At 38.3% G+C, this 21,010-nt stretch overlaps 1 protein-coding gene across 5 annotated transcripts in view; it reads left to right on the top strand.

Moving 5' to 3' along the window:
- Positions 1-19,857: 19,857 nt before the first annotated feature.
- SORCS1 (sortilin related VPS10 domain containing receptor 1) overlaps positions 19,858-21,010 on the top strand; it is a 507,304-nt gene continuing 506,151 nt past the window's right edge. For all 5 annotated transcript variants that reach the window (XM_032312692.1, XM_032312691.1, XM_032312688.1 and 2 more), the window contains exon 1: positions 19,858-20,521. In XM_032312692.1, coding sequence (XP_032168583.1) covers positions 19,964-20,521 — 558 coding nt within the window. In that variant the 5' untranslated portion in view covers positions 19,858-19,963. The remainder of the gene's footprint in view (positions 20,522-21,010) is intronic.

The following is a 21,010-nucleotide window of genomic DNA, read 5'->3' as shown; positions in this document are numbered from 1 at the left end:
GAGCAGTTCTAACAAACCCTAAAAACAAATCTCATCTAGATAAAGTTTGTATATTCTATCCATCACCTGAAAGAAATGTTTATACAATATGACAAAGATAATTCATCTAGAGTATTTAAATAATTATACTATGTCTGGGATCCAAATAAAAGTACAAAGCATGCAAGAAAACGGGACTAAAATACTGAAAGAGAGAGAGACAGAAAGAGAATAGAAGAGACCCACAGATGAGCCACATAAACAGGTATATCAAAATAATAATTAATAGGTTTTGAAAAAAATAGATAAAAGGGGCATAATGCCTAAAGAATCCTATAAGCTATAAAAAATGGTCTACAATGGGAAAAAAAGTTTTAATTTTGAATCTAAGAATCCAATAAAGGGGTGTAACAGAAAAACAGAGTATGTTTGATTGGGAAGGATGTCAGAATAATGTGATCAGATTGATGCTTTAGATGAAAAAAAGATAGGGTTATTTTAACACACTTTTTTTTTTTTTTTCATTCAGTTGTCAGAGAGAGAGCACAAGCAGGGAGAGCAATAGGCAGAGGGAGAGGCGGGCTCCCCGCCCAGCAAGGAGTCCTATGTGAGACTTAAGATTTGATCCCAGGACCCTGAGATCATGACCCAGCTGAAAGCAGACACTTAACTGACTGAGTCACCCAGGTGCCCCAACACACTTCTAATTACATTCCATAGAGAGAGGAAGATTTGTAGGCAATATTTGAAGAAATACTGGCCAATAAAACTCTCCAAAACTGGCAAAAAAAAAAAAAAGTGAAATGTAGCATCAATCTACATCAAATGTAGATTAATGTAGCAATAATCTCATTAATAGCACGAGGAAAGCATGAGGCATCTTTGATTTTTGACTTCAGACTCATTCATGAGACTTGCTGAGGCTAGTTAGATGATAGCATACAATACACAGGAAGAGATTTGGAAAATATGTCCACGTTAGGGCTTCTTCTCTCATTCTTCTATTATCATCATCATAGAAGCATATACCTCATACAGACAAACTGCTAAGCCAAAGGGGATGGCAAACACATAAAGCCCTTGTGCAAATAGATGTCTCCTTTATGCAGACCCAGCCAATCCACCAAAGCTCATCCAACCTCACCCAACCTGCAGATACATGACTAAGAATTAAAGACTCTTGTTTATAATTCTAGATTTAAGTTAATGTTTGAAGGATTTTTTTTCAGGACTAGGTGACAACAGCAAAAAATATAAGATATAAATTTACTAAGTTCTCTGTAAATTAGGAGAAAGTTACTGGGAAGATGGGATAGAAATACTTTTCTCTCTTCTTCTCAGTGATATGTTTAAGAACATTGGGCATTAGATAATACAAACAAAATGATTTTGTAAAGTGGAAACAAGAAGGCAGATCAGCTGGGTACCTAAAGGTCCAGAGAACAACATGGTGGCAAGTTCCCTGGCTTTTCTTTTTGCCTTATATATCATAGATTTCAAGTTAGAAAAACTGACAACCTAAAAATACCAATAATCACAGACCAAAAAATCCTAACAGACTGTTCTCTCTAGCCAAAGGACAAAGAAAGGTACAGACTACCAAGACACAAACTTTTGGTCAATAACTACACTACTTAAGACAAACACAACAGAAAACACACACACACACACACACACACACACACACACACACACACAAAACAAACCCTACCTGTGGCTTTACTTTCAACCATGTCAATGAAGGCCACATGAGTATTTTAGCCTTCCATTCTTGCCAGGCTGTGACAAGGTATGCCAACCCTCCACCCATCAGGGTGGTATCAGAGAAGAGAGAGGAGGAAGCAAAGATTTTCATCCCTGCCAGGCAATAATAAGGCACTCCTTCCCCAAAATGAAGACCATATAGGGAGCTTAGACTTCCACATGGACTCAAAGTAATGGAGAGCACCTCTATCTTCCTTCTGAGGTAGTGTATAGGAGGCCTAGTGAAGACACATGCCTTTCACAACTGTCCAGTGGTAACAAGGCAACCCTCACTTGGGTGTTGTTGAGGTTATGATGACAGCAGTACTAAGAACTTTTAGTCTCCCAGACAGTGAGGTATTTGTGCTAACCTAGTGGAGAGCCAGGACACTAACCCCACCTGGTAGTAACAAGAAGAAACCCTTGTGACTGTCAAAGATACTGAGAAGACAATGTGGAATTCTTTCCCCACCTGGCAGTAATGAAACAGCAGTTCATTTTCTCTGTTGGGAAGAAGCAACTAAACTAGAGGTTAAAATAACAGAATACCATAAGTGTTCAGTTTTCAACTGAAAATCTCTCATCATATCTAGAACTGGGAAGATCATAATCTAAGTGAAAAAAAGACAAGCAATAGAAGCAAAGACCAAGATGACAGAAATATTAGAATTATCTGAAAACAATTTTAAAGTATCCCTCAACAAAATACCTCAAGGAACAATACCTCAAGAAACAAGGAACAATGAGCACACTTGAAACAAATGTAAACATAGAAAATCTCAAGAAATAAATAGAAAGACACAGCCAATGCAAGAAAAAGAAAAACCAAATGAAAATTTTAGAACTAAGAACTGCAATAACTAAAATGTAAAACTCAGTAGATGAGCTCAGAAAAAGAATGGAGAAACCAGAAGAAAAATATAAATGTAGAAATTATCAATAAAATATTACTAAATCAATCCCAAAAAGTATAAAAAGAATCACACACCACAGTCAGTTGGGGTTTATACAGTTATTCAAAGCTCACTCACCATTTGAAAATCTATTAATGTAACCCACCATATCAACAGAGTAAAAAAGAAAATGACATGATCCTACTAATAGACATATTAAGAACACTTGACAAAATCCAGCCCTCATCCACGACTAATATTCTAGGTAAGCTGGGAATAGAGGGGAATTTTCTCAACTTTATAAACTCTGTCTACAAAAAATCTCCAACTAACATCATACCTAATGAAAAAATTCAATGCTTTTCCACTAAGATTAGGTACAAGGCAAGGACGTCTACTCTCACTACTCCTTTTCAACATCACAGTAGAAGTCTGTGCTAATGCAATAAGGCAAGAAAAGGAAACAAAAGTTATGCATATTGAGAAAGAGGATATAAAATTGCCTCATTCACAGATGTCATGATTATCTATGTAGAAAATCTGAAAGAATTGAAACAAACAAACCAACCTGGAACTAATAAGCAACGTTACAAGTTGCAGATTCAAGGTTAATAAACAGAAGGCAATTATTTTCCTATATATTAGCGATGAGCAAGTGGAATCTGAACTATAAAACAATACCATTTACATTTTTATCCTGTCAAAATGAAATACTCAGGGATAATTCTAACGAAGTATGTGTAAGATCTATATGAGGAAAACCAGAAAACTCTGATGAATGAAATAAACAACTAAATAAATGGAGAGATATTCCATGTTCATGAACAGAAAGATTTATTACTGTAAAGATGTCAGTTCTTCCCAATTTGATATGTAGATTCAGTGCAATCTCAGTCAAATCTCCAGTACACTATTTTGTGAATATCAACAAACTGATTCTAAAGTTTATACAAAGAGGCCCAACACCCAGAATAGCCTACAGAAAACTGAAGGAAAAGAACAAGGCTGGGAGACTAATACTACCCACCTTCAAGACTTACTATAGTACTATATTAATCAAGACAGTATGGGGGTATATGGGTGGCTCAGTCAGTTAAGTGTCTTCCTTCAGCTTAGGTCATGATCTCAGGGTCCTGGGATTGAGCTCCACATCAGGCTCCCTGCTCAGCCAGGAGTCTGTTTCTCTTTCACCCTTCCCTTTCCTGCTAATGCTCCCCGACCCTGCTCATGGGTGCGCGTGCGCGCGCGCGCTCTCTCTCTCTACCTCTCTCTCACAAATAGAAAAATAAAATCTTTAAAAAGAGACAGTGTGATATCAGCAAAAGAATAAATAGATAGAGCAATGAAACGAAATGGAGATCCCAGAAATAGACCACCATAAATATAGTCAACTGATCTTTGACAAAGGACCAGAGACAATACAATGGAGAAAATAGTCTCTTCAACAAATGGTGATAAATCAAGTGAGCATCTACATGCAAAAAATAAACAAACAAATAAATCTAGACAGAGTTTACACCCTTCACAAAAATTAATTTAAAACAAATCATAAATGTAAATGTAAAACATAAAACATTAAAATTGCTAGAAATAACATAGGGGAAAACCTACATATCTTTGGGTATGATGATGTCTTTTAGATACAACACTGAATACACAATCCATGAAATACCTGATAAGCTGAAATTCTTTAAAATTTAAAAGTTCTCCTTTATGAAAGACAAAATCAAGGGAATTAAAAGACAAGTCACCAACTGGAAGAAAAGACTTCTGATAAAGGATTGCTGTACAAAATATACAAGATTGCTGTACAAAATATACAAAATGTTCTCAAAACTCTTTAAAAACTCTTAACAACAGGAAAACAACACTATTCAAAGTGAGCCAAAATCATAACAGAGACCTCAATTAAGAAGATATACAGATAGCAAATAAGTTTATGAAGCTCCACATCATATGTCATCACAAAACTGCAAATTAAAACAACCATGAGGTATTGATACACAGCGTCAAACAACCAAAATACAAAACACCAACACCACCAAATGCTGACAAAGGTAGGGAGCAACAGGAATGCTCATACATTGCTGGTGGGAATACAACATGGTACAGCCACTTTGGATACAGTTTAGCAGTTTCATATAAAACAAAACATACTCCTAAAATATGATCCAACAATTATGCTTGTTTGTACTTACTCAAAAGAGTCTAAGTTTATGCCCCCACAAAAACCTCCATAAGAATGTTTATAACAGCTGTGTTCACAATTGCCAAAATCTGGATGCAACCAAGAATGCTCTTCAGTAGGTGAATGGAAACATAAACTGCTATACCCAGACACTTTAATATTATTCAGCTCTATTAAGCTATGAAACCACATGGAGGAAACTTAAATGCATATTACTCTGTGAGCAAAGCCAGTAGGGAAAGATGACGTATCATATGATTCCAACTCTATAACATGCTGGGAAAGGCAAAACTATGGGATGGTAAAAAGTTCTGTGGTTGCCAAGGATTGGGGCATCATGGAGAAATGAAAAGATAGAGCACAGAGAACTTTTAGGGCAATAAAAACACTCTGCTATTATAATAATGGATGTATATATGCCATTATATATTGTCCATAGAATGCACAGTACAAAAGTGAACCCTAAGGTGAACTATGGATTTACATGGTTACACAATGTCACCCTAAGTTCATACTTGGTTAAAAAAAAAAAAAAATGTACCAGTCTGGTGAGTGGTGTTGATAATGAGAGAGGCTATGTATATTTGGGGCTTTTGAGAAGTTTCTGTAACTCCCTCTCAATTTTGTTGTAAACTGAAAACTGCTTTCCCAAAAGAATAAAGTATTAAAAAAGAATACAAAGTAGGAAGAATTCACCTGCCCAGTTTCAAGATGTATTATACATCTATAGTACCAAGAATGTATGGAGGTAAGCATACAAACCAATGGAACAGAACAGAGCTCAGAAATGTAAACCTAGTATGACCAACTCATTTTTCTCAAAGACGCAAAATCTTATGGGGGAAGATATTTTTCAACTAAACACTCACACCTTATGCAAAAAATAACTCAAAATATATCATAGGCTTAAACATAAAGTGCAAAATTATAACACTTAGAAAAAAAAAAAGAAAGAAAGAAAGAAAAGAAAAGAAACCTTAGGACTCTAGGGATAAGAAAGAATTCTTAGACCTGACACCAAAAGCATAATCCATAAAAGGAAAATTTGGTGAACTTGGCAGCCACAAAATTAAAAACTCTTATTCTGTGAAAGATTCCTTGAAAAGGATAAAAATACAAGCTCTATAGTGGGAGATAATGTATGCAAACCATACATCTGAAAAAGGATGAGTATCTAAAATATATTTAAAAACCTCTCAAATCTCAACAATAGAAGAAGAAAATCAAATAATCAAAGCAGAATATAAGCAACAGACATTTCACCAACAAAGGTGTAAGAACAACTCCAAGGAGGAAGGGTAGACTTTCAGATGATGGTGTTGGAGCAACTCAATGTTCATAAAATAAACAAAAGAATCTTAATCTAAGTCTCACGCCCTATGCAAAAGTTAACTTGCATTAACATTTCTGTGAATATACCACAGAAATAAATTTAAAGCTTAAAACTACATATTTAAGAAAAAAATAAGAGAAATCTTAGGATGTTTACTTATAGATTACTTTTAAAAAAGTCAAAGAATGACAGGAAGAAAAAAAACTATATGTTGTTTTAAAAGACTTTAACTATTGGGAAGATTGAAAATGAATGGATAGAAAATGAATACAATGCAACACTTTGGTAAAAAAGAAAAAAAAAACAGGCATACCTGTATCACTAGCATACAAAGTCAATTTTAAGACAAGAAAAATAATCAAATTATTGATTTGCATTTTGTAGCATTTCAAGATGATGAAAGGATACATTTTAAAGGAAGATATAACATTTCTAAATTTATTAGATCCTAATAAAACATCTCTAAAGTATATAAAACAAAGTATATAAAACAGAATATATAAAAACAATGTATATAAAATAAGTATTTTAAAAATTTGTTAAATCTTTCTTAATAAGTAAAAATTAAGCAGAAAATTAAGATCATAGACTATTTAAAAACATGACTTGGAACTTGATCTAAGGAACATACACAGAACACATTCCTTCAAGTGTGCTTAGATCATTTATCATTATTGATTATGGAGTAGTTTTGATTAATTTCAAATACTTGAAATCATAAACAGTATTTTTTCTGATCATAGGGGAAGAAACAGCCATTTAAGACAAAACAGTGATCAGGGAAATACAAATGTTTGAAAATTAAAGATAATATTTGTCAATAACTCATTAATCAAAAAATAAATTATAATGGAAATTGGGACATAATTTAAGGCAAATGATAATGAGGTGTGTCAAAACTTGTCATGCTGCTAAAGCAGTGATTAAAATGGAAATATAAAGTTTTAAGTGTGTGTGTGTGTGTGTGTGTGTGTGTGTGAAAAAGGTTGGAAAAATAATATTAGCTTTTACATCATTAGAATTAAAAAAAAAATTAACAAAGTAAGTCCAAAGTGAAAAAAAGGAAGAAAACTATGCAAAATGGGTATAGGTAAAAGTTGTTTTTAACAATTAATAAAATTGATAAACTTCTAGAAAGACTGGTCAACAAAAATGAGAGAAAACAAAAGTTACAAATATCAAGAATTAAAAAGAGAACATTGATGTAAGTCTAGTAGCAAAATAATAAAAGTAGTATAAGAGGATAATAGAAAAAATTTATGGAACAGATTTAAAAGTTCAGATTCAATGTATAAGTTTTTCGAAAAAACACAATGTACCAAAATGAATGCAAAAAGAAATATATAGTTTTTATTTTACATTATGTTAGATTACAACATACTTTTTAGATTTAAAATTTATAACTATTTGGGTTGTTTAGTCCTTGTGGTTTCTAAAATATGTATATGTACATATATAGAACAAATTATGCATGTAAATAAAAATTTCCCATACAGTAAACTCCAAGTCCTGACCACTTTATTTTTTTTTAAGATTTTATTTATTTGTCAGAGAGAGAGAGAGAGCAGTAGGCAAAGGGACAAGCTAATAAAACACTGCTCAGCAGGGACCCCAACATGGGACTCAATCCCAGGACCTTGGGGATCATGACCTGAGCCAAAGACAGATGCTTAACGGACTGAGCCATGCAGGTGCCCTAAGTCCTGACCACCTTAATGGTTAAACACATAAGGAAGATTAAATGCCAGTCTTACACAAATTCTTCCAGAACATAAAGTGTGAACAATTATTTTGTTTTATGTAGCTAACACAACCTTGATTCCAAAATCTAGCAAAGACATTACACAAAAGGAAAATTAAACATAAGTTTTGAATATAATTGCAAAACCTCTAGACAAAAATATAAGCAAATCGGATTCACCAAGATAATGGAATAATAGATTATTTTCAAGTGGTTTGTTCCAGGAATGCAAGATTACTTTAAGATTTGATAATCAATTTACACCAATAGAACAAAGGAGGAAAATATGGGACTATTTCAAAAGATGAAGAAAAAGTATGTAGTAAAACTCAAAACCTATTCATGACTTTTAAAAAGACAGTGAACTAAGAATAAAAAAATATTGTGATAATGTCATTTGCAAAATAATCCCCACAAAACATACTTCATAGTGGAATATGGAAATCTTCCGCCTAATTTTCTGAGCCTAATGCCACCAGATAAAGTAGCCCGCAGTTACCATCTCCATTCAGCACCATATTTGTCTTCTTATCCATAGAAATGCATTAATAAATAAGTATATAATAGAAATATTTGAAGGAGGGGCGCCTGGGTGGCTCAGTTGTTAAGTGCCTGCATTTGGTTCAGGTCATGATCTTAGGGTCCTGGGATCGAGCCCTGTGTCAGGCTCCCTGCTCTGCAGGAAGCCTGCTTTTCGCTCTCCCTATCCCCCTGCTTGTGCTCCCTCTCTGGCTGTCTCTATTTCTGTCAAATAAATAAAATCTTAAAAAAAAATAAATATTTGAAAGAAAGAAATAGACATGAAATCATTAGGCACATAGAAATTCTAAAAGATTCCAAAATTATTAGAATTTTTAAGTAAAATTAACACTAAGTACAAAATTAATATAAGAATTCCATTTCTGTAGGCTAACAGATATTAATTAAAAATTAAGATAAATGTAATATTCAAAGTGTCACAAAACACCTTCTATATCTGAGAATAAATTTCTTGAACGGTGTGCAGGACTTCTACACTGAAAACAAATGAATATTGCTGAGAGAATTTAAAGAATGTCTACATAAAGAAAGAAAAATGTATTCACAGATTGGAGGACTCAATATTTTTAAAATGTTAATTTTTCCTTAATTGATCTATAGATGCAATGTAATCCCGTTAAAAAGCCCAGCCTTTTCAAAATCAACAAGGTAGTTCTGAAACGGTCTAGAAGAATGAAGTAGGGGACTTCACACCAGACATCAAGATTTATTATAAAGTTACAGTAATTAATAAGTGTTTTTTTAGCACAGAATTTGACAAACCGATTAAATAGAGTAGAAAACTCTGAAACAGACACACACAGTTACCTGATTTATAGTAATGATGTTACAGTAGTGTATTGGGAAAAGGATGGTCTTTTTAATTAATGATATTGGGTTAATTGGTAGACATATGAAACTATATGAATGCTCGTCCTTATACCTCATGCCATATACAGAAATTAATTAAAGATGGACTATAGACATAAATTGGTAAGTAAAATAACACAGTTTACAGAAAAATAAGATAATACATCCATGGATATGGTATAAGAAAAAATTTCTTAAACTAAAAATGAAAAGCATTACCATAAAGAAAAGTTTTGAAGTAGTTGAATTGTGTTACATAAAGATTAAGAATCTCTATTCATCAGATAATAGAATATAGAAAAAGCAAACCACAGATTGGGGCATTATATATAAATTATCATTACTATCTCTATAAATCATATGAGGAAAAGGATTATATAAAAACTTACACAAATCAATAAGAAAGACTGACCACTTAATATTTTTTAAATGACTAAAGCCTGAGACAAGCACTTTAGAAAATAGGATATTCAAATGTTCAATGAATACTTTAAAAATACTCAGCATCATTATTCTTTGGGAAAATGTAAATTAAATAACTATGGGATACATCTAAATTTTCACCAGCATTACTAAAAAAAGATTATTTTTTATTTTTTATGAATTTCTTTTTTTATTAACATATAATGTATTATTTGTTTCAGGGGTACAGATCTGTGAATCTTATATTACAATTCACATCACTTACCATAGCACATATCCTCTCCAATGCCCATTACCCAGCCACCTTATCCCTCCCCCGACCCTCACCCCCAGCAGCCCTTAGTTTGAATCCTGAGATTAAGACTTGTCTCTTATGGTTTGTCTCCCTTCCCGGTCCCATCTTGCTTCATTTTTCCCTCCCTTCCCCGCATGAACCCCCACCCTGTCTCAAATTCCTCATATCCAAGAGAGTATATGATAATTGTCTTTCTCTGATTGACTTATAATACCCTCTAATTCCATTCACAAATAAATAAACAAACAAACAAACAAACAAATAAAAATTAAAAATTAGGTGTTGGTGAAGATGTAAAATTCCTGGAACTTTCTTATCTTGCTATTTGGAACAAACACTCTGAAAAGTTGGTACTATACAGTACAGGTAAACACATGCCTTCCTAGGACTTCTGGATTCTAGACCCAAGAATGCATCCTCAAGAATGAGTACTTATGTCTACCAAAGCATGAACAGTGATGCTCATAGCCATTGTATTCATAATAGCCATAAAGGGGAAAGTATTTAAGGATCTGCCACTAGTGGAATAAAAAATAAATAGTTGTATATTCATACTTTTGGAATACTACACAGCAATAAAATGGACTGGTCACTAGTACACACTACATGCACGATGAATCTCATAAATGTAATATTGAATCATAAATGTAATATTGAATTATAACACCCAGAATATCTATAAAGAATATTTATTGTTTGGTCCTATTAAATATGTTCAAGAAGAGCAAAATTAATTTTTGGTGACAGAAAGTCAGAATAGGCGTATCTTTGTCAGAGTGGATGCATATTGGTGCTATGGACTGGTAACGTTCAGGAAGCCTTTGTGATTCTGGAAAAGAAGTGTGTGTGTGTGTGTGTGTGTGTGTGTGTGTGCGTGCACATGCATGTGTATGTGTAAAAACAAAATCACTAAGAAATACAGTTAAGATTTGGACATTCTCGGTGAGTGCTGTGAAGTGTAAGCCTGGCGATTCACAGACCTGTACTTCTAGGGCTATTAATACATTATATGTTAATAAAAAATTAAAAAGAAAAGATTTGGACATTCTTGTGGTTGTAGGTTAAGCTTCAAAATAATTTATTAAAATATATTTCAAGGGGCGCCTGGGTGGCTCAGTGGGTTAAAGCCTCTGCCTTTGGCTCAGGTCATGATCCTGGGGTCCTGGGATCGAGTCCTGCGTTGAGCTTTCTGCTTAGCAGGGAGCCTGTTTCTCTGTCTCTCTGTGCCTGCCTCTCTGCTAACTTGTGATATCTGTCTGTCAAACAAATAAATAAAATCTTAAAAAATAATAAAATAAATTTCAAATGCTAAAAAGTGCTGTCATTTTTATGGGGCAGGATTCCCTCCAAACAAGTTGTAGCTAATAGCAATAGATTGGAAGGCATTAACATTTCAGTTAATGATTTTTTAATAGCTTAGTTATTGATTCAACTTTTGTCTTGGGTGTAAATTTAGCTTTATGTGACATTTGTGGTGGGTGGCTGTGATTCATCCTAGTGATGATTATCTAACAAATATTAAGAAAATTTACCGGGGTGGGGGGTGGGGAAAGAAGCCTATCAAAGGTGGGAAAACGCCAGCCTTGTCATTCATTTAGACATTCAACAAGCACTTGCTGAATGTCTAATGTGTACCAGCATTGGGTTGGATATAAGGTTAGGAGTTAAATATATAAGACATACAGGACCCCTACTTCATAGGAGTTTGCAGTCTGATGAAGAAGATGGATGGATAATACAGATGATTATAATAACAAAAATATAATGTCAGAGTAGATGCAGGTGGGGCTGGGTGTCTCAATCAGTTAAGCCTCTGCCTTCAGCTCAGATCATGATCGCAGGGTCCTGGGAGAGAGTCCCACACCCGGCTCCCTGCTTAGCGGGGAGCCTGCTTCTCCCTCTGCCTGCTTCCCTTCCCCCCGTTTGTGCTCCTTCTCTCTCTCTCTCTCTCTCTCTCTAACAATAAATAAAATCTTTAATAAATAAAATCTTTTAAAAAAATAGATACAGGATACCAAAAAATATGTAGAAAATAAATACCGGTTACCTATTTAGTACTAAAACAACAGTACTGAAATATATGTTACAAGATAATTTCCATAATAAGAACCCTTAAAAGTCAACTAGTAAATTCCAAACATTCCTTAATGAAATGCTCAGGTCTACGAGGTAATGGCATAGGCTGTGGTAGGCAGGGACCAAGAGTTAGATTATTAAGAAGGTGACTGGTAGGTACCAGAAGGCTATCAATTCAGAGTTGAATCCATGGTCAGCAGATAACAAGGAAACAAAAGTAAATCATGTGAATCTAAGTAGGTAAGGGAATCAAAACCTGGAAATATTAGGGAGTTAGGCCAGAAGATGGAGAAATGGAATAGTAGAGAATAGATGAAGAAGTGAGATTGCTCAAGAAATCCAGCATTTAGATAGCAGCCACATAGCAGAGATTAACACTGAACCTATCACCTTCTTAAATAGGAGTTCTTCAGAGCATCACAGCTAGGACCACAACTGACTTGAGAAAATGGACCAGCCTCTGCCCACAATGTAACTCTGCATCTGTGTATGTGTGTGTGTGTATTACCTCGTAACAGTAACTGAAACGAAGATAAATGTAGCTAGCTGAGCACTCCTTAGTAACATTGTTCAAGGCCAACAATCATGGGTTCGTGTCTAAGGGTTGGTCTAAGCTTACATCTTCAGACTCCAGACTATCTTTACATGATAAACTGTATGTATTTATTCCATGATGTCTTAAATAAGGGATTACCTCTGCTCTTTCTTAAGTTAATTTCCAACATTGCGAAGAATAATTCAAATACATAGTCAAAATTTCAGACTACCACCCAATCTACTGCTTACCTCCTAGGAGCTTGTGAAGTTCAAGGCAGACTCCTTGTACAGTGATTCACATAAAAGACAGGTTTGACAAGATGTAGGAAAAAGTAATTCATTTCACCCTTTTAATTTAATTATAAAACAAACAAACATCTGAGTTTCAACCCCTGTTCTCAACATTAAATTCTGGTTTATTTCTAGGAGGACATAAGTAAATTTTTGACTGGATTTTAACTTCTTGTCTTCCATCTGGAGAGGCATGTTGGAGAACAGTGTCAGGTGGACAGTGATATCTGAACTGTGAAATAACTTTAACAACATCTAACATGTTTTAGTCTGTGTGGTTTGTGTATTTGCTCCAGGCCATACAGAGCAGCCTTACATATAGAATGTGATGGAATGTCCACTTTACAGACCAGGCAACAAAGACCCACAAAGTCAAATGATCTTTTTACAGCTTGTAAGTGGCGTATACTGGATTGTAAAATGGGATTTTGACTTCAGAATTTAGGAATGTAAGCCCCACACTGTACTACTCCAGCAGTAGAGGCTGATAGACACGATAATCTTTGGGCGTTGATCATTTCCCTTCCCTTCCTTTCTGTGCTTCTACCAGAGATTAACATACTGCCAGGGATATGTGGACTCTTGGGGGCTGGACTACATCTTCTCTTTGTCCAGATCAAGTAGAGAAATGGGAAGCTGTACAAAGTAGTTAATGTCTACCCATTGATGTGCTACTTATTCTTGGATTTGTTTGCTCCTTTTCTTTGCAAGCTACTCTTGTACTCTGAAAGAGAAGTCCCAAAGATCTTATTTTTCAATGGCTACTGTACATTTTATGGAGTTATATTCTGCTAGAATATTATGCCCTAGAAATCTACTGAATTTGGCTTCAATGTTAACCTCATTCATCTTTGAATCAGTTCTATGGAAAAAAGACAAAAATAACCAAAGACTTCTTGTGATATGAAAGCTTTTGGTTTTCATCTCAGTGGCCCTTAAAGATTTGGGGAGTAGTTTTCTGTTTCTCTCTCTCCACTCCCCTACACAGTACTCCCAAAGTAAAAGAAGCAAAATATAGCTCCAACTAAGTTTGTTTCTTACTATTTGGACTCTCAAGGAGTCTGGAATCAAAAGAGTGTTATGAAGCTAGTTTTGTGATTTACTATGATAAAACCTTTTTATTTTGGACTAACAGACAATTGGAGGACATGAGAGGGATGACAGAAGTTACTTTTTATAGTTTCTAGATAATTTTAAGACTACAATAATTTTTAAAAACATTCTAAGACTTTCTGGTAATGGTATATTTTTAAAAGACTAATAATACTGCTCTAAATAAACTTAGTCATAGCGTACACTTTATCTATTTCACATTAAGTAGGACTATTAAAATGGGAAAAATGTATATGCATATATGAGGTTCACACAATGCCAGTGATTTTATGCTTCTCTTTTCCTGTTTAATTATACAAACCAGTTTTTGAAACCTGAAATGATTGTGTAGGCTGTGCTTAGTAGCTAAACAAAAATAATATAGAATTTTAATTCATGTATATATATAAATTGGGTGCAGATTTGGACTAAATGAGAGGTGAGGTATAACAAAATTCAGTTCTAAGTTTTTTCTCAAACTCCATGACCTTGGATAAATTTCTTTTTATTCTGTATGATGCAGGCAAAAACTGCCCCCTACCTATCTTTTGAAGCTGCTGCAAGATTTATTAAACTAGGGGAAAAAAACCCAAAAACTCTTTAGACGTCTGATGAGATAGGAGTTACGTAAATATGAAGCTGTATTGTTATCTCCAAGAGGTATATGAAGTTGAATTAACTTTTATAGCATCCCTATGCATCAAGTAGATCATCTTAGACCTATTTTTAGAGATAAGAGAGTTTAAGTCCTTGCATTAAAGCCACTTAAATTGGGTATATGAGAAGAGATACAATTACTGGATTCAGACCCAGGCCAGTATTTGTTGATAGCCAAAGTATTTTAAAGGGCAGTTGTTCAAATCTCCCCTCATCCCCTCAGCTGGTGATGAGAAGAGCCTGCATATTATTTTCCCTCACTTTCTTTCTATGGTCCCTCATGTAATTGATCCAAAATGCAAGACACCTTGTCTCAATGGTATCCAAGGAGAGCCAAGTATTTTGAGAGCTATTAAAAGACATTGTTCTAATGATGAAGCATATAATGTGATTTAGTGCAGCTGAAGCCAAGTTATCCACTAGCTATGGAGAGACCTAGGGAAAGGGAAAGACACGGAACCGATGTGACAGCTCCTATAACTGGTGCAGGAAGGTCATGTGTGTAGTGAATGCACCAGCATCCTTAACATGAATCCCCACCCCCACCAAATAAAAGCCAATATAAATTGGAGAATACACATTTTACCTTCAACCTAAACAACTTGTTTTCAGAATTGTTTGTTCAAGATTACTAGAAATCATTCAGTGTGCTGATTGTAGTTCCTGATACAAAATAAATCACCAATAAACATCATCTGTTATTAGTTGGATTTGGAGAAAAAGGAGTACTGCACCAAGTCAAGAACATATTAGGAATAAGATGCCTACCTGGAAACCTTCCTCTTTACTAAATTGCTGTACGACTGCATTGTTGTTTATTTTATTTTATTTTTTTTTAAAGATTTTATTTATTTGACAGACAAAGATCACAAGTAGGGAGAGGCAGGCAGATAGAGAGTGAGAGAAGGAAGCAGGCTCCCTGCTGAGCAGAGAGCCCGATGTGGGACTCGATCCGAGGACCCTGAGATCATGCCCTGAGCCGAAGGCAGCGGCTTAACCCACTGAGCCACCCAGGCGCCCCTGCATTGTTGTTTAAAGAGATCTATGAAGTAGGGACAATGATCGCACTTAGCTGGGTTTTGTTATAATTCATTAATTAACTAATTAATTAATTAATGAGTGGTTACATGTAAAATCCTTAGCATGTTTTCTGGCACGGGTACCCATCTGATTGACAAGGTCAATACTGGACATTGGGCAGACGAAGCCGCTATACCTCTGTGGTTTAGCCAGCCAAACATTATTCACTGAGGTCTCCCCGTGAGTCAGGCACTGAAGGAGGCACTGGGGAAGGAACAGATGAATAAGGGAGAGATGTGTTCCATACCTACTTGTAGCCTTCTGGGGAGTTTTTGCAAAAAACACTCAAATGAAATAACTGAAGACAACTGTATATGTTAAGAAGAAACTAATAGGGGACTGACACAGAAAATGTGAAAGGAATTTCTTGTTGGTTAGGGAGTCCGGGAAAGTCTTTCCAAGGAAGTACATTTAGAGTGAAGACGTCAAAGAAGAGGAGTCGGCCATGTGAAGTAGCTGTGGTCATGGGCATTCCAGGCAGCATATGCAAAACTGAATGAGTTGAAAAAAAACTTGGCGCAAGGGAGGAAGGCATGCCCAGAATGGCTGGAGCATATGGGTGAGCGGGGAGAGAGCTGCCAAATGTGGCTGAGAGACAGGCAGCCCTCACCTCTTGCAGCTCTTTGGCCATGCAAGGATCCTACCGGGATTTTATTCTGTTTGCAAAGGTTAAGTCAGTGAAGAGTTTCAAATAGTGGCAAGGAATAATTTTTTTTTTACTCATTTCAAAGACCACTCGCTGCTTTGCAGAGCAAGTCATCTGCACTTTTTTGATCAAGGAACACCAATTAATACGTGCCCCAAATTGTTCATATTCTTTTTCTGTCTGTGTTTAGTTGGATAAACATACATTTATATGTTAATTGTTAATTAACCTATATGTTCATAGGTAATTAAATATTAACAGGGCTGTTTTCTTCCTGCCCACAATGGATTACCTTGTGATACTATCTGGGTACTTGCACCCCAATTCAGAGATGACTATTGCAGAGATATGATGGAGCAGAGCAGCTGTGGAAAGGGGAAAGCAATTAGAAGGCTGTTGTGTCAGTCCAGGTGAGAAATGATGACCACAGACTAGGTGGTGGCATATCTTTCTTACGTACAATGAAAAGACTCCTCATTGGAATTACAGATCTATGCTTTCTACTGGCATATGATAGCAACGATTTTCCTAATAACCCATTCTTGATGCAGTACATCAATAAAATCTTTTGGGTTGCTTAGTGAGTTGTTGGATTAGAAATACCTTGAAATAGGCTAACCCCTTAATTAGCCCATTTCTTGAAGTCTTCCAGAAAAAGAAAATGGTTTAAGGACTTACTGGTACTTTTCTTTTCTGCTTGTTGACAAAAGATCAGAGACATAAGAAATAAAATGAATTTATATTAAAAAAATTATTGGAGCCAATTTCACCCATATCTGTGTAACCTTTTTTCTCAAATGAATAATTAGAATCAGGCATTTAAAAAGCTCCTGCCCTCTATGAACTCTCAGCAAATGGATTGCAAATGAATTCATTTCAAAGGGACTATTGAGGGTGCCTGGGTGGCTCAGTAGGTTAAAGCCTCTGCCTTTGGCTGGGGACATGATCCCAGGGTCCTGGGATTGAGTCCCACATCTGGCTCTCTGCTCAGTGGGGAGCCCACTTCCCTCTCTCTCTGCCTGCCTCTCTGCCTACTTGTGATCTCTGTCAAATAAATAAATAAAATCTTTTTTAAAAAAGGGATTCTCATATTGGGTCTGTTTTAAAAGATGGTAGTTGTAGATTTGGGAAGGAAAACTCAGCTCTCTTTCTACCAATTCTTCAGGTAGAACCTCATTTTGAAATCAAAACCATCTAAATTTTGATAGAGCAGTAATAGACTAAGACCAGAAAAATTGAATTCCCTAATTTCCTTTTTTTTTCTTTCCATTTTGCGTTTCCCAGTTCTATATTAAGATGGGAATTTATTTAGGTTCTGACTCTTTAATCTGGTTTTTCTTCCGTTGGAGGAAATCTCACACACTCATCCAGACTGGAAAGGAGGTTAGCAGGGCATAGAAAGAAGGCTTTAACCAAACAACTTCCCAAAGCTCTGAAAACCTTTCTCAGGAGAGGAAAACAGCTGCCCTGAGTTTTAAGGAAGAGCACTTGTAGTTTCGGGAAGAGGGAGGACCTCTGGCTCTCCTCTCCATCTAGAAGCCTGCCAATGTTCCTTTTTTAGGAGGATCCAGGCTTGGGTAGTTGAGGTGCTTTCAGAAGAACTGTCTGTGTCTCCCTTAAAGACAAACAGGTCACTCTTTAAGTACTCACATTTAAAGGCTAAGAAGTCTGCCCCCTTTGCATTTGCCTATTTCTGGGACTGCTCATAAGAACAAGAATTTAAATTATTGCTCATGTAACACAGCTTTGGATTGGATTGATATAAGAGAAATTCCTCTTGAACAGTATCAAAAAGGGTATATTAACTGAAGAATAATTAGCACTGCTACTTTTAAGTTGGTCCTATCACAAACTCATAATTTAAATTTTTCAGTGAGGTTACCTTTGCAAGTGTGAAAATGAACAAAAATGTAATTAAAAGCTGAAGATTGCATTATTTTGTGTGGTATTCATTTGTTTAATCAGTAAATATGCATTGAATAATTTAATAGCTACCATGTGATAAGGAAGTGTTATTAGGCACATGAAGACTACAAAAAAAAAAAATCTGAAGGTATTTCAACCCTTAGAAGCAAACCTTCCATTTGAAAAAGGCTTGGATTTTGAGAAATTCTTTGTAATTTTCAAAGCCTGTTCACCTACTATAAATCTTCATCTGAACTTTTGAACAGTAGCAGGGGAGCGAGGCTGGGCAGACATTATAATCACACAATTATAGAATTTTAGGAGTGGAAGGAATTTTAAAGGTCATCTAATGCAACCGCTTAATTTTAAAGTGTGGGAAGCAGAGATTGCCACTTTGTCAGGGCCCCACAGCAAACTCGTGGCAGAGCATTCCGCACCCCCTTGAAGTTTGCTGATTAGAATCTTCAGGTATGCGGTAGTAGCTCTGGGCTAGGCACGAAGGACGCAGGATACAGACAGCACCATGCCTTTTTTCCTGCATCTATTTGCATACACTGAACAGACTCACACTACGTATTTATTCAATTAAGGACTGGCGGATTTCTTACCGCCTGTGTCAAGCAGAGGATAAAAATGGCAAAACAAAATAAACTGGCCACTTCTTCCAAGTTGCTCACAATTCCTGTCATCAGTGAGTTTGTGGTCTCTTAGGGAAGCCAAGATACATGCCCGCAAAATGCAGAAAAACTGAATTCAAATACAGGGAGCGCTTTAGGAGCTCCGGAAAGGAATCTAAGCGTTCTAACTGATGAAAAAAAATCCCCGAAATCTCTCTCTCTCTCCTTCTCTCTCTCTCTCTCCCTCCCTCCCTCTCTCTCTCTCTCTCTCTCTCTCTCTCTCACACACACACACACACACACACACACACACACACACACACACACACATTTAATTACATCATTCTCTGCTGTTGCCTTCCTGGGATCTCCCCCAAGCTGGGACACGCAGGCTCCGCTTAAGCTAAGGTCAAGACGCCAACTCGCGGAGACCCGGGAGGGAAAGACCAGGCGCCCACCCAACCTTATCGTCTAAACTGGAAGAGACGGGGAGGGGGCGGGCTGGGGGGGAGGAAACGGCGGCAGAGACTGGCAGAAACAATAAAACAGGAATAGGAAGTCCCCAACACAGCGAGCGCTCGGCGAGCTCCGGCTGGCCGCCCCCACGGGAGGGGCGTGCGGGCGCCGCGCGGAGAGCCGAGACCGCGGCCGCGGGGGCGCAGAGCGGGCGGCGGCAGCGCCCGCGAGCCCAAGGGGAGGGTCGGCGACGCATCCAGTCCCCGCAGCCACCCGCGCGGCGCAGCTCGGCAGCGGGACGCGGCGCCCGGAGCCCCGGCAGCTCCCGCCCTCCCTCCCGCGTCGCCCGCCAGCGCGCCAGCGCCCGCTCCGCCCGTGACTTCAGTTCAGCTCCACCCCCGCGTGGCGGCGGCTCGCTCGGTCCGAAGCCGCGCTCGGCACCAGCCCAGCCTGGGCGAGCGGCCGCCACCTGCCCCGCGCCGCCTCCGCCCGCCCCCGCCGCGGCCCAACTTGGATGGAGTTGGGGTCCTGAGCGCCTGCCCCCCGCAGCCGGCCGGCGGAGAGCCCCGCGCCGCCGCCTCCGCTCCGGCCCCTTCTCCGCTCGCCGCTCTCCGATCCCGCGATGGGAAAAGTTGGCGCCGCCGGCGGCTCCCCGGCCCGGCTGAGCGCGCTCCTCGCCGGCGCGGGGCTCTTGGTCCTCTGCGTCCCGGGCGCCTGCGGCGGCGGCTCCTGCTGCCCCCAGCTGCCCCCCGGCTCGGCCCGACGCTGGGCTCCGACCCCAGGGGGCTTCCTTCGCCAGGGGCCGCGAGGCAGAGCTGCTGCCACGCCCCTGCCCCTCCTCGGGCGCCCCCTGTTCGCAGTGGCCCCCGGAGACCGAGCGCTGTCCCTGGAGCGGGCCCCCCGCACCGGGGCGTCCGTGGCGGTCGCCCCACGCTCTGGCCGGCGGAGACGGAGCGAAGCGGATCCCGGCAAGGCAGAACGGGGAGAGGGCGCGAGTCGAAGCCCCCGGGGAGTGCTAAGGGATGGAGGGCAGCCGGAGCCTGGGACTTTGGAGCGGGACCCGGACAAAGCCACTCGCTTCCGGATGGAGGAGCTGAGACTGACCAGCACCACGTTCGCGCTGACAGGCGACTCCGCACACAACCAAGCCATGGTCCACTGGTCTGGCCACAACAGCAGTGTGAGTAGACGGGGACTGTGGGCAAGGGGTGAAAGGTGGAAAGGGTTAAAACGGGCCGTGTGTTCTGATGGAGAATTGAGGGAAATGAGGTTTCTGGACTTGAGAGAAGCTGCAAACTAAAGTCTTCCCTGCCCACCTCCCCTAGGAGTTAATGTCACCTATGGGGAGACTGGAGACCCGTGACACCGTCAGAGTCCTCTCAAAACCCCCCAAAAGCTTCACACTGGGTAGGCAAATCCCTGTTTCCTGGTCTCATTGGTGTAGGAACAGAGCTGAAGACAGGCAGAGGGGGTTAAGGATTCTGAATGTTGAGGTGAATGGGTTAAATTTCCAGGCAGGATGACATTCCTTTAAGTGACTTTCCTTTTACTTGCTAGACTTATGGGTGAGCACAAGTAAGATCAAGAAGACTTTATGTGGAAGCTTTTAATTTTTCTGCAAAGCTTCTAACCCCCTCTTCCCCAGAAGGGAAGAGATATGCAGTGCACA

Source organism: Mustela erminea, chromosome 14, assembly GCF_009829155.1.
Source record: "Mustela erminea isolate mMusErm1 chromosome 14, mMusErm1.Pri, whole genome shotgun sequence".
NCBI lineage: Eukaryota > Metazoa > Chordata > Mammalia > Carnivora > Mustelidae > Mustela > Mustela erminea.
Note: the sequence above shows the minus strand (reverse complement) of the source record. Positions and strands in the feature narration are given on the sequence as shown.